Source organism: Phalaenopsis equestris, unplaced genomic scaffold (assembly GCF_001263595.1).
Source record: "Phalaenopsis equestris unplaced genomic scaffold, ASM126359v1 Scaffold000858, whole genome shotgun sequence".
NCBI classification, from domain to species: Eukaryota; Viridiplantae; Streptophyta; class Magnoliopsida; order Asparagales; family Orchidaceae; genus Phalaenopsis; species Phalaenopsis equestris.
This window is the reverse complement of record NW_018165298.1, coordinates 120,174-134,540: the sequence shown is the minus strand read 5'-3', so window position 1 is coordinate 134,540 and position 14,367 is coordinate 120,174. Positions and strand designations below refer to the sequence as shown.

The following is a 14,367-nucleotide window of genomic DNA, read 5'->3' as shown; positions in this document are numbered from 1 at the left end:
AGCTCTCATTTTTACTCTCCATAGACCGAAATCATTATTACCGTTGAATTTCTCGATGTCGAATTTGGCGGAACCCATTATTGTGGCTTGATCCCCAATAACGTCTGAAGTCCGCTTTGCTCAGCTCCTACTGAATTCCGGGAGCTGTCGCGACGAGCTTCTGTCGCAGCGTGTGCTAGCTGTCGCAGAAATCTTCCGCCTTCGCGAGATCTGCCTCTTCGAGGACCGAATGACCCGCCTTCCTCTGCTCCTTCACGGGCAGTTCCTCCTCCGTCTCGCCGAACCGCACAACCTGCGGTGCTAATCCAGTCGATCAAATCTTCCACTGCTCACCGAATTTGTCACGATTCGACTGCCTGCGACACGATCCGCTTGCTCCTCTGTTCGTGAATGCCGAACTCCTCTTCTTTGTTGCTGGCCGCGAACACCTTTACGCGGATACCTCTAGCCAAGAAGTATGGCTCTTCCCACAGACGGCGTCAATTGTTGTGAGATATGTACTTCCTGACATAGAAATGAGACGAAAAAGAACACAAGCAAACACAGATCGTTTACGTGGTTCGATCCAAATGGATCTACGTCCACGAGACGGAATCAATCAAATATTTCACTAAGGCAAAAGAAATGGAGAATACCTCATAGAGATGAGCCCTCATCTTACTTCTATGGCCTCCCTCTCAAGCGACACCTTGATACAATGCCTCAAGATGCTCTCTTCCTCTCTAACTCTCTAGCTATTCTCTCCTCCTTTGTGGTAGCTTAAGATCTCTTCCCTCATGCTCTCCTAGGCCTCACACCCTCTCTATTTATAGAAGCAAGAGAGTGGTAGGTGGGAGGTAGGTGGGTGGTAGGTGAGCGGTAGGTGAGATGTGGTAGGTGGCGATGCCACATTACAAAATTGCCCTTTTATCTTAGTTCATTAATTAGGGGTCAAAATAACAATTTTTTTATCTCTAGCTAAATTGAACCGAACACTATCAAACAAAGGGTTGTTCTACAACAAACACAACACAAAATCACACTCGAGCTCGATCCATGCGTGGTGAACGTCAGCTTGGTTACTCGAGAGCGGAGGCAAGCATCTGAAATGAGTTGTGGGTTGTTGGGACAACAAATGGAGGTGCTGGAATTGTGTTGGCAGCGAAGTGGAGGGTTGGAACAATGAGGAGCAGCAAAGGGGAAGGCAACAAGAGTGTTGTCTGGTGCAGGGGCAGCAAGCGGGGGTTGCAGGCACAACATGATAGGTTGCAATTCAAGCAACAACAAATTGGAATGATGGTTGGACAACAGGAAATCAATAAGTTTGCTGTTTTCTGGACGGCGACAATGAGGATCGACGGCTAGGAATGATGCAGGAAGGTTGGGGAAGGTGGAGGCGGCTGTGTGGGATGTCAGCAAGGCGGGGAAGAGAGAGATGCAACTGAAAATGGGGAAATTGCAGTAAAACAACAATTATAGAGCTGCCTCTGTGTCTGCAATAGGTACGGAGCGACCGAGAGTGACCTGAGAGGTATGTGGAAGGGGATAGAGAAGATAATCATTAAAATAAGAAAGAGACGCATCTGGAACACCACTCAAACTCTCAGAGATAACCCTCAAAGGGAGAAATGGATGTAGAGGGTTGTCCTGAATAGAAACATGACAAAACCTAACCCTAGAATAATATAATTGCTTATTTAACAATAGAATAAATAAGAGTGGGTCTGAGGGCGGCTTTCACTCCACAACATTAGAAAGCCTAGATCGAATCGGTCCAAGCGGGCAGGTGTTTTAGGCAAGAGAGCCCCGCGTACTGCTCCCGAGTGGGAGACACTCGTGTTAATCTCCCGAGATTGGGCCAGCTTCAACCTCATTTGTTGAGGCTTCTATTTGCACGTTGATGGTGACAACACTGCTGTAACATCTTGGAGTTGAAGAGTCTTAGATTGCAACCCTAAATCCACCTGGATCTCATCATCGACTGCACTGTCTCCTCAAACACCCAAGGAGTTTTCCTCTCTTGCGAGCAGCCCTCCTTATGCGTCCAACATTCTAGGGGTACACTATGGAACTGAACTCGGAGTGTGTGACGTATACTACACATAATCCTCCCAAAATAATGCCATATTAACTCAACTAGATCTGAAGTGAGGGCAACCCGAACCTTCCTAAACGATGGTGGCCATGATAGTAAGCTATCTAACAGAAAGTCCTAAAACTCTCTCTGTGCTAATTGGACAGTTTCTAAAACCAGGTCTTATTTCGCTCTCCTCTGTTATCACAAAAACTGATCCTGTGGGCGCTTCTCTGCTGGCAAGGGCACCTGTAATCTCAAACTCCACAGACGATAGAAGAACTATGTGTTTGTCGTCTTTGGTGAAGGAGTAGGTGTTTTTGAATCCATTATGCTGAGTATTGCGGCTAAACTGTCACGGTCTTCCCAGCAAAAGGTGACAGGCATCCACGGGCACGACGTTGCACCACACCTGATTCGACAGCGGGTTCTCAATCGAGAATTTCATGAGGCGCATGCACTTTAGGAAATATGGCTGAGAATGCCTTCTAGTCGTGAGACTCAATTTGTTCATCATCTGTGTAGATGTCACATTCTTGCTACTTCTTCCATCGATGATGAGACTGCGTATATTTTCCTTCACAGTGGAACAAGTGTAGAATATGTTGTGGGAAGCCACTGTGTATCACTTGTAGTCTAAGTTTGTAGGACATGTCGAACCACAAGTATCTCACCCTCATCTGGTGGGGGATGCTACTCAAAATTTTTTCACCTGTCTCCTCTTCGCTCACTTCCTCCGGGACATCAACTCAGCTCATCGGGGAACTAAAAACAATGTCTCCAAAATCATGGCATTTGAAACATTTTTTGTCTGGGACTGTAGTAGGTGTGTAGTTTTTTTAGGCTTCCTCTCACTCTGAGTGGCGTTGTTCTGCTCAACTCCCCGAGGCATGCTCCTCCTGAATTTCTGTGGTTGTTTGACTTGCAGTGATTGCATGCTCCGTTTCCGTTGTTTTTCCACTTTCAAGACTAAGGCCTGCGTGCCCCTCACTATCCAATAGGGTTGCAGCTGGACCACATTGCTGATGGCAGCCTTTAGGCCTTCTATGTACCCGACTATGATATGTTCATCTTTCTCATGTGGCTCACTTTTCAACTTAGGTCGCATATCTTTAGCTGTATACTCTTCTATTGATGGTTCATTATGCTGTAGGTGGTGGAGCTTCAAGAAAATATCTTAACGGTAGTGTGGTAGTAGGAACCATTGTTGCATCTCCTGCTTCATTTTCTCGTAAGAAGTGATTGTCTTGTCCTTCTTTCCGTCTCTCCCTCCCTCTTCAAATTCTCTCAACATAAAGAATCATTCTTCTTTAGCTTAGTGGCGGCGAGCTTCACAGTTCTGTCATCAGACATCTTGTATTTCCCTGGCTTTTTTCTCTCTACTTTTAATTTCAACTTTTTTTATTCTTGTTTATCCATTGTTTTTCTTCCTTTTACCTTATTTTTTCCATTATTTTTTTATTAGTTGGGTGAGACAAAGGTTAGATAAATTGATTTTATAGTGTATAAGAGAATGCTGAGGAGAAAGGAACAAAAAATATGATGAGAGTTAGACTTTGAATGGCTCCGTGCTTCGTGTCTCTTGCTTTATTTTCGTGCAAAACATGAGAAAGTGTTCCTTTTAGTAGAAAGAAAATTCTGGTTTTAGCATGGAATCAATTCAATGATTTAGAAGTGAGAGGAGAGAAGAGAGAGAGAGAGACGAGAGAGAGGAGAGAGGAGAGAAGCGAGAGGAAATTAGCCATGCTTAGAACTAGGAGGAAACTTAGAATTTCATTAGACCATGTAGTCCATGCCATCAGTAATTAGTCCTTGATGACTTTGTAGATTTTTGGAGCTATAACTAAATTTCTTAATTCAATAAGTTTAAATTATAAAACAAGATTATTTAGATTATTGAGGAAGGCAAGGGGGAGATTTAGGAGATAATTAAGAAATGATGATAATTAATTTTATTCCCTCTTTCCCCCTTGCTTGTGTGGATACCATTTTCAAATAATTTATTATTATTTCAGTAATAAATTATATGCCTACCCCACGTAGTGAAATTAAGGCTTTGTTGTAGTTGTCAATAATAAATTATGTGGCGGTATAAATTGTTCAATTTTGATGCATTGAATCAATTGATTACTACACTTTTCTTGGTTTTGTTTAGGCTAGGTTGCGTGTTGCAAATCATGTATATCCTCTTACTAACCTGGACTAGGATGTGTGAGAGGAGCCTTTTTGATCCAGATCAATACACCAAAGGGCTCAAGCAGCTCAACACCAAGTTTAATTCTATCCAGTTTCAATACACCAATGGGCTCAACATAGTTTAATATAATGCGTAAAAGTAGCATAACATTAGTTTCATTGTCAAATAGAAGTGCAAGATGAATTTATCCATTTGTTTCAATAGTATACACCATAAAGGGACTTGGCTTTTTCATAATTCTGATGGACAAAGTTTTTTCTTTTTCATCGTCGTTAGAAAGAGACTTTGTTAAGTGAGCTGATTATTTTCGGAAGCTAAATATCAATTTGGAAGATTTACATACATACCACTCTTTTCCCATGTATTTACATATCTAACACCTAAACTTCAATTTTTACATACATTCCACCTTACCTATGCATGAAAAAGCGCATTTCACAATTTAAAAATTTAAATGGTGGTGTTTTGATGTGATATGAATGATTTAAGTGGTATAAATATTAGAAGTAAAGTTTATGTAGATAAATAAGTATTGGATGGTATGTATGTAAATGTTCCTATAAAATATTATTCTCTGTTTTTTACTACTGAGGTGCTACTTGTGTTGTAATCTTTTGATTGAGCAACACTATGGTTAAAAAATTGTTCTTTGTGAAATTTGTTTCGAGGCTTCGTGAAACTCCTATGTAACCTTAGCTACGCTCTTCATTACTGATGATTTTATTTTTTTTTTGTATTCAGGACATCAATTTAAATCGAAGCATAAAAGATGCTCTGGCCAAAGAGGAGGCATTCTTTAGATGTCAACCTGTATGTAATTAGCGACTTGGTGAATTTGATTCTTGTAATTACTATAGCTTTAATAGCTTTTCTTCTGTTTTTTTGTAATCTTCATGTCTAAGCTTGACATCCTTGTTGATTAGGTATATCATGGTCTTTCTCATTGCTGTGGAGTTCCAAAATTAGCTAAGAAATTGAATCAGGTGAGCTCCATTTTTCAATTCTTTCCATGATCTTCTTAATACGTTTTGTCTAGGTAATGTTTACTGCAAACAGTTATTAACTTGTTATTTTGTAATTCACATTTTAACTTTTAGAAGCCTGATATCTAATCAATTTAATGGCATTTTCTTGTAGTTTATTTAGTTTTTCATTCCTAAGAATATTTGTTTCTCTACAAAATTTTGTCAACTTGCTATCTGTTTGAATTTTATTTTGTTCTTCATTAGTAATATTATTGGTTTTTAACAATAATTTAATCAATTTGCTATTTGTTTGCAATGATTCTTTTCTCTTCAGATTTTAGTGCAACATATCTTGTCAGTTCTTCCAGGATTGAAGTCTCGCATAAATTCCCAGTTGGAAGCTGTGGCAAAGGAACATGCTGCCTATGGGGATGTTGTAGAATCAAAGGTATGACCGGTACTAGATGTTGCATCTTGAAGTTCAACTTTCAAAATTATGAATTCATTCTGGCTTAGAGGTGTGGTAGATTTTTTCATATGGGAGGTCTATTACTTGCACTATCCCAAACAACCGCTTGATTTTGTTTTCTTTAGGTCACGTTAAATCCAATATGTTTTTTTTCATAATACAAGTGGTGGCGGTTCATTTTATTTACCTTGTATTCCCCTTCACAAAGTAATTTGTGAAGTAATTTTGGTACTTGTTTGGTTTTTGTATAAACTTATGACAGCAACCCACTTATATAAGGAATAACTCTACTTGCGGTGAATAGGCTTTCCATAGGTTTTAAATGAATGAGCTATTTAATATTTCAGTTAGATTGTTACATAAAGCATAATTTATTTAAATGAACATATTTCTTGTGTTTTAGTTTGTAAGCTTATTGTGGTAATTTTAAAATACACACTCATTTCTTTTATGCTAACGTAGCATAAACCTTTAAAATCACAGAATTTTTTCCTTGAAATTACTGTTTGTGCCTGCTGCTTTTCCTGAGTAGCTATTGTGGGCATATGGTGCTGGAATAATTTGCTGAATTTTGACCTGAAACGCACAAATACAACTTTTGTGGGAGGATAACATTAAATAAAATTTTCAGATTCTCTCTATAAGATGGATGTCTGCCAAAAATTGAATGAATATATTGAGAAATAGTTATCACGGTTTTAAAACCGAACCAGACCGAGCAATATTCCTAACTTAAATTTTTTTAATCATTTTTAATTTTTAATCCTTTTTTTTATAAAATTTAAATGTATAAATTATATTAAGTTAAACTTATAGCTATACATTCAAAAAAATTTAATTCATATTAATATAAGCTTAGTTATGCTAAGGAAGCTGAATCTTTACCATGCTCATTGCTCACATTACGAAGCTCTCTTTTTCATAACAGCAGGATGTTAAGTCTCTCTTATGATGTAGAAAAAAAAAAAAATGTAGCACTTATGTTGCTAGTGGTACGAGTCATATTAGTTTGCTATTCATGATCGTTTTCTCAACATCACTGGAGCACGAAATCATCACTACCTTAATTCTTCTCTCCCACATAATAGGCACTTTCTTGGCCTTCATCATCATTAGCTTTGTCCCAAGTATTTTGTATTGGCTTTAAATAACCATCATTTGTTCATTCTGTTTTAATAAGTGCAGCCTGATGGATCAAAACTATTTTTTTTCAAATCATTTTCAATAATTTGTAATCATTTTTTTTTTTGGTTTATTCGACTTTTTTGAACATGACACTAATTTTGTCTTTCTACTCGACCCTGGAACACTTGTCTTCTTGTCCAAGTCTTTATGAGTTTTCTGCAAAAAATGTTACTTGATCTTTTGGATATGGCGGGTCATTTAATTCATTTTGTCCCATGGTACTGAGCCGTTATTTTTCTGGATTTTGAAACAAAACTAGTTGATGTGCTTATTGTGCTAAATTGTATGTTTTTTTTATCTGCAAAAATGTAATTCAACTTTTTAGATCTAGTGATCCATTTAATTCATCATGCTCCATGGTCTTGGGCCATCATTGTTTTGGATCTGGAAACAAAACTCAGATGATGTGCCTATTTTGCTAAATTGTATGTTCTTTTTTGGCCAAAACCTTGTAAGATGTTTAATTTGTTCTCCTGGTATGAAATATAACTTTTTGGTGGTATTTTTCTTGCCTTTCGTAGATGATTTTTCTTAGATTCCAGAGTATTGTTGGGCAGTTTTTCTCTTATACATATATGTTTACTCAACTGTGCATTCCATAGTTACTGTCATTGTTATAACTTCATTTTCCATTGAAAGAACTGGTATTGACATTTTGTTACTCTAGATTTTACTTGGACATTCTGCAGCCTCTTACATATTTGATCGTATAAACTTAAACATATGCTTCTATATTGTTTTTACATCGAAATGCCATTTATTCTGTATTACTTCTTTCTATAGGCTGGTCAGCGTCTGAAGTTTTTGAAAATTCTTACGAAATATTCTGAAGGTAATGGTGATTTTTCTTTTTTGATATTCTTTAGTCTTGCTATGAAAAAATACTGATCTTTTGATCTAATCATAAGTCCTGCAATGTTTTGTATATGCCTTTCACAATATAATGAACTATTCGGAAGCTTGCAATAAGCATCTTCCATCTTTCATTAATCTAAATGCTAGATTTTTGTGCAGCTTTTACTTCAATGGTTGAGAGGGCAAATGTGAAATTATCAACAACAGAGCTTTATGGTGGGGCACAGATTCATTATATTTTCCAGTCAATTTTTGTGAAGAGTTTAGAGGTTGGACTTGCTTCTTGACCATGCAAAAGTGCTAATCATTATTAGATTCATGCATTGGATATACAGCTGTATTTATTTTTGTTTCATTTATTTTTCTTTGGATTTAATGTTAACCTAAATGTTTTATTTTCTAGTTAAATGGACTCTTCAATAATTTTATTTCACTGGCAATTTACTTCTGAAAAAAACTATGAAGAAAAGATGATAATTTTCATTTTACTTGCAGGAAGTTGATCCTTGCGAGGATCTTAGTGACCATAGCATTCGTATGGCTCTTCAGAATGCCAGTATTAACGGTGATTTGTTTGTACGTGAGGTAATTACTAGTGAATCCATTTTCGAAACTACAATGAAGAGACTGAATTGTTTATTGTTCTCTTTCATTTAGTGAAGTGTTTACCCCAATTCTGAATCTGATTAGGTGCCATTTCGAGTTCTTTTAAGAAGGCAGATTGGTCGTTTACTTGATCCAAGCCTCCAGTGTGCAAAGCTCATCCATGATGAATTGATTAAGGTATGTTACGATGCATCCACCATTTGTATATAAGAAGAATCAATAGTTTGCAAAGAAATAGTGAAATTCATCTGTTTCTTTGTTATGGTATTAAGACGAGTCGCAGCTTAGCTAATGAGCTCCATCAATATCCTGTTCTTCGGAAGCGCATGGTCAAGGTAATTGGAAATTTCTTACGAGAAAGACTTCAGTCAGCAGAAACCATGATAACCCATCTGATTGAAATGGAGGTATTTGATTAATTTATCAGTGTTAATATGTTGTGATAAGATTGCATTTGCTTTAATTGCCTAAAGGAAAAGAACCCGATCATTTAATTTAACAAATATATATTACCAAGTTTCTTCATTAGTAGTAATTGTATGCATTTCAGACTTATACTGCTGCAACACTTGCATCTGATTTCACAATCTCTATTTTTGATTATTTAAACATTGAAAATTTGGGAGATTTACGTACCACACAACTCTTATGTATTTACATATACCTAAATTTTGATATTAATATTTATAACACTTTCATGTTATAAACCTATGCATGAAAAGGTGTATTTCACTTTGAAAGTAATAGGGATATTTTTTATGTGATGTTAAGGATTTGAGTGGTATGAATGTAAATATATAGGAATTGTGTGGTATGAATGAAAACTCCTCTTAATGATTTTAGAAAGTTCTGTCCATGTTGCCATTCTGATCTGCAAATTTTTGCAGATGGATTGTATAGACATTTCACATCCAAATTTTATTGGAAGAAAGAAGGCTATGGAGATTGCACAACAAGTCAAAGCTTCGAGGTTAGCAGCATCAGTTTCCAAACCCAAGGTACTTTTCTCTTGATTATTTTAGCTAAAAAATTTCTTCTATTGTACTTAGAATATTTTAATTAAAGTTTGATTTTACTAGTTTCAATTTATTTAGTTAGCAAAGTTTGATTACTTGCTCAGCACTGATGATTCATTAATATCAGTTTTGTAAATAAGTATCGTTTGTGTTCAAAGTCATTTTTAGTAACGTGCATAATCAAGCAGCTATGATAATTGCTTCAATTGTTTCAGCTCAGTATGGGACAATTTAGTTATTAAATATTAATGTTAAATTCGTCTATTTTTTTTTTTGTGCTTATAAATAATTAACTGTCGGGACTCTATGTTGCCGTTGATGTGACACTTATGTATGTTATTTTTTATTTTATAGTAAATCTTCTTGTTTAATGTTCTATGCGAATTAGCATGACTTTTCTTTCATATGTTTGCTTTTTTTGTAAAATATTTAAGATTTTTTTGCCAGGATGGTTTAGATGGTGATGAGTTACAAGTATCTGAAAAAAGTCAAAAATCTTGTGTCATCCTTGCTAGGGCTGGAGCAAATGGAGTTATTCATGATCAGGCTCCGGTGAGTCCTTTGGTTTGATATTGCTTTCATAATATGTAACTTTAAATATTTTGGGTTGACTTTATGAATACTTCTGCTATAATTATCCCCGCTGAGAGTTGTAACAACAACAAACATTTGTCACAGAGTGGGTTCAAATTATCCCCATCGAGAGTTGCATTTCGAGTTAATTCAAGTTATTTTCTATGCTCAAGTGTCTTAGAAGTATCTAAGTCTTAACTGTGCCATCAAAAAAAATTTTCCCTTAATTTTACTGCATTATTGATCACCAATTTTTTTGGTAATTAAATTGGTAAAGTTATAGGGTTCCATTGATCTTATAAAATCCATTTTCTTTTATGGAAATTCGGAACAGGGAGTGCGACCACTTTCAGATTCTGACAGACCTGGTCCAGCTGGTAATCCATTGAGAAAAAAAAATTATATGAATCTATCAATTAATTTTATGCACAGAATCATCTTTATATACCATATGAAATTTCTAACATTTTAGGAAGTTCAGGCCGAAGTAGACCCATTTGGGGCATTTCATCCATTTTTTGGTGTTAGTGAGAACCATTTTTGGTGTTAGTGAGAACTGTAATAGAAATTGTTTGATGTAGCAAGTAATAGGCTCTTTCGCTTGTTCAAGATATACTGTTTAGACAGTTCATATCATCCACATAGTGATCTAAGATTTCAATTCTTCTATGTTTCAACAACAACTTATTGTTCCATGGAGCTAAGGCCAAAAAGATGGAAGAAATAAGTGTTTCCACGACTCTACCATCCAATCAATTCTGTTCCATTTAATCCCCCTTTTCATGGGCACATATATTTACGACTAAAGAATGGGGAATCTTTCTCCTGTTACATGAATCAAATGTTCATTTCATCCGGAAAATGTCATCTCTTTCTCAACAATGTCTTTGTCATTTGATCCAATAGCGTTCATCCTTACTATGCCTGAAGAAAATGGAGCTCTTCATGATCAGGCTTTGATGAGCCCTTTGTTTTGATATTGCTTTCATAATATGTTACTTTAAATATTATGGGCTGACTTTATGAATACTTTCCATCTGTTTTAAGAGCTATAATTATCCCCGTTGAGAGCTGCAACAACAACAACAACAAAAACAAGCATTTGTCACTGAGTGGGTTCAAATTATCCCCATTGAGAGCTGCATTTTGAGTTAATTCAAGTCATTTTCTATGCTCAAGTGTCTAAGAAGTATTTAAGTCTTAACTGTGCCATCAAAAAAAAATTTCCTATATTTTATTGTATCACTATTTACCAATGTTTTGGTAATTAAATTGGTAAATTTAGAGGGTTTCATTGATCTTATAAAATCCATTTTTCTTTTATGTAAATTTGGAACAGGGAGTGCAACCACCTTCAGATTCTGACAGACTTGGTTCAGCTGGTAATCCATTGAGAAAAAAATATATGAATCTATCAATTAATTTTATGCACAGAATCATCTTTATATGCTATATAAAATTTCAAACATTTCAGGAAGTTTGAGAGGAATTGGACACATTGGCGGCATTTTGTCCATTTTTGGTGTTAGTAAGAACCGTGCACCAGCAAAAGAAATCTCGTCCAATAAGTCTGCTACTGTTCCTTCTCACAATGTGGAACATTCAATCTCCAGGATTCAACCACAAGAGGTTAGTGTTCTATTAAACTCAATGTTCGCTCAAGTTTTGCAATTAGATTACTTTCTTACAGCTTCTAAACTGCGGTTTGCTACAATATAGCCTCCATTCATCTTGAAGCCTTCAGAATATCAGTCGGAGCAGGAGGCTTTGGAGTTTTCCATTGCAAAATTATTACTGAAATCGTATTATGATATCGCCAGGAAAAATATTGAAGATACTGTGACTAAGTCAATTATGCACTTACTGGTAATTTATTTAACATTTTATTATGTAGAATCAGAATATTCTGTCCTCTTGTCTTATAGCTTATACTAATGATAGTCAGAATTTCATTTATTGTTATTTTTGCTGCTTTAATTGTGATATATATATGTGGATCTACTGCTTTCCAAGATGAAAATTGCATATTAGAAGTGTTTCATAATTATAGGCTGGGCGGAGCTTGTATATTTGTAATGGATTTAGCTGATGTTTCTGCTATTTTTATATCCTTGAAACTTCAGTGTCTTTTTTTTGGAAAACTTACATGCATTCTACTCAATTCTTATTTACTTACCTAACACCTAAATTTCAATTTCTAAATATATGCCACCCTACCTATGCGAGTATTTCACTTTTGTTAAGTTAAAATAATGATATTTTTGATGTGATATAAAATTTGGGTGGTAAGAATATAAAAAACGAAGTTTAGGTTGTAGATATGTAAATGCATAAGAATTTGGTGGTATGCATGTAAATGCCCCTTTCTTTCATTTATGCACGGGGTTTTTCATGGATTCAACTTTTTTATGCTCTGAACTAGGCGAGTTTGATAAATTATTGTCTTGTTTTATTTATCTGTTAAGCACTCATTTGATTTATTATTTGTGGATTGATTTTGTACTGATCAAGGCATGTAATATTAACAAGAAAAATCGTCGTACCTTCTGGTTATCTTTTTGGACAAGTGCCATAACCGACCCTCGTGTCTACTGTTTAATGAAAGTGGCTTAGTAGAAAAAGCTGTATATAAAATTGAATTTTTTTTTTAACTAGTTTGGGTGTTCTTCGCCTTGTCAATGAGCGAGTTGATGTTGTTTGAAGAGTTTTCAAAAGCACATAAACTAACTTTCGAAACATTATTTTGTAGAGCAAATCTCTCTTCTTTTTAATGGGATCCTTGCATTGATGTTCATATAAATTGTAATACAAGTTTACTTCTATGAATGTTGTGTTGCTATCTTGAGCTTTTGTGATATTGGTTGGTTATTTTTCACCAATTTGATTTTGAACTTTTTATATATCTTGTATATCTTGCTCCCTTCAAATTTTTTTCTAATAACTAACGACTTGTCCACTTGTTTAGGTTAATCATACAAAAAGAGAGCTATACGAAATTTGTATATTGAAACTTTTTAGGTAATTGCCAAAATAATCTTTAATTAATTGTTTAAGAAATTCATCTTAGATTCATCATGATTTTGTCCTTTATGTTTTTATGATTTTAGACTAATTCTAACTAAGTTAAGCACATTTAATGTCTGTTTTTCTTAAACCAGAGATGATGTTTTAGATGACTTGTTTCGAGAATCAGCTGATATAGCTGCAAAGAGAAAAATGATAAGAGAAACACTTGGGGTTCTGCAGCAGGCCTACAAGGTATTTCTTCTATCTGACTGCAATTTACTAAAAATCATTGCTTGGGTTTATCATTTTAACTATTAGATCCAATATTGCTTGGGTCTATTATTTTAACTATAAAATCTAAATTTTTGGCGCAGTTGGATCTTCTGGCTGATTTTGATTTAAGCTTTTATTGAATTGAACTAGTTCAACATGTGCTTAGAATATAAATACTATGTATAATTGTATTTATGCATTTATACACACGCATATGTTGAGCCAAGAACTTGCTCTAGGAGAACAAAAATCTATTGAATAATTAATATAAATTGCTTAATATTATATTTTCTTGCTTTATTTTGATCCCAGACGCTCGAGGAACTTCCACTCGAGGCGGACACTGTGGAGAAGGGTTATTCTCTTCATTTGGACTAAACCGGCTTGCCCAGGGCCTATCTTCGTTCTACTCAGCATCAAACGATTACAATCTACCCTACACCGCTTCGCCGAAGATCCAAAGATCGAGGAGATCAACACTCTGGAAAACATTTGTCTTCCCTGTACCCCAGAGCTGATGCTAACAGACGTGTTTCTTATTCTCTAGTGGTTGCTTGGGGGCTTTCCTGAAGCAGTATTTGCTCTGTAGAACAATTCCACTTTTTATTTGCTCTGTGGACACTCAGAATATTGATGTCTATCGATCATGATTTAAGTTTTCTAAATCGTTGTGGCAACTTAAAGACAAGCAAACCTCAAATTTTAAAGCGTTGTGGCAACTTCATGTCTACCACTCAATTCTTATCTATTTACATACCGAACACCAAAATTTAAATGTTAATTTTTTCATGCATCCACGTCAACGCATGTTTATATGTTGTTTACATTGCAAGGAGGCTTCACAAAATTAGGCATATAATCTTGTGCCACAATACACGATCATACTTACAAACAGTCCTCATGTTTTAGGAAAAAAAAAGGGGGTAAAAGCTAGCAACAATCTCAGGTCAAAAGCTCAAGTAGAAAACTTCTTACATTTAAATTTTTTTTTTATAAATAGTTATTAAAGCTGGAAAAAAAATAGCCTTGTAGACAATTAAATTTTTAAAAAATACTATTCATCAAATATATATATATATATATATATAATTGATTAGTAGTATTTTGAGCCAAAACGAACCGAACACAAACGGACAAATATTGGCTTGTGTTGTTCTTGCGTGGCTTGG

General features: G+C 35.3%; 1 protein-coding gene across 1 annotated transcript in view; it reads left to right on the top strand.

Annotated features, from left to right (window-relative positions):
* Positions 1 to 14,127, top strand: part of LOC110031884 (dynamin-related protein 3A-like) — a 21,136-nt gene extending 7,009 nt beyond the window's left edge. Inside the window, 16 exon segments of the mRNA XM_020735310.1 lie at positions 4,992 to 5,060; positions 5,174 to 5,233; positions 5,550 to 5,663; positions 7,653 to 7,701; positions 7,884 to 7,993; positions 8,220 to 8,309; positions 8,415 to 8,507; positions 8,603 to 8,737; positions 9,218 to 9,328; positions 9,794 to 9,898; positions 11,259 to 11,301; positions 11,394 to 11,548; positions 11,639 to 11,785; positions 12,885 to 12,937; positions 13,078 to 13,177; positions 13,511 to 14,127. Coding sequence (XP_020590969.1) covers positions 4,992 to 5,060; positions 5,174 to 5,233; positions 5,550 to 5,663; positions 7,653 to 7,701; positions 7,884 to 7,993; positions 8,220 to 8,309; positions 8,415 to 8,507; positions 8,603 to 8,737; positions 9,218 to 9,328; positions 9,794 to 9,898; positions 11,259 to 11,301; positions 11,394 to 11,548; positions 11,639 to 11,785; positions 12,885 to 12,937; positions 13,078 to 13,177; positions 13,511 to 13,576 — 1,500 coding nt within the window. The 3' untranslated portion in view covers positions 13,577 to 14,127.
* The last annotated feature ends 240 nt before the right edge of the window (positions 14,128 to 14,367 follow it).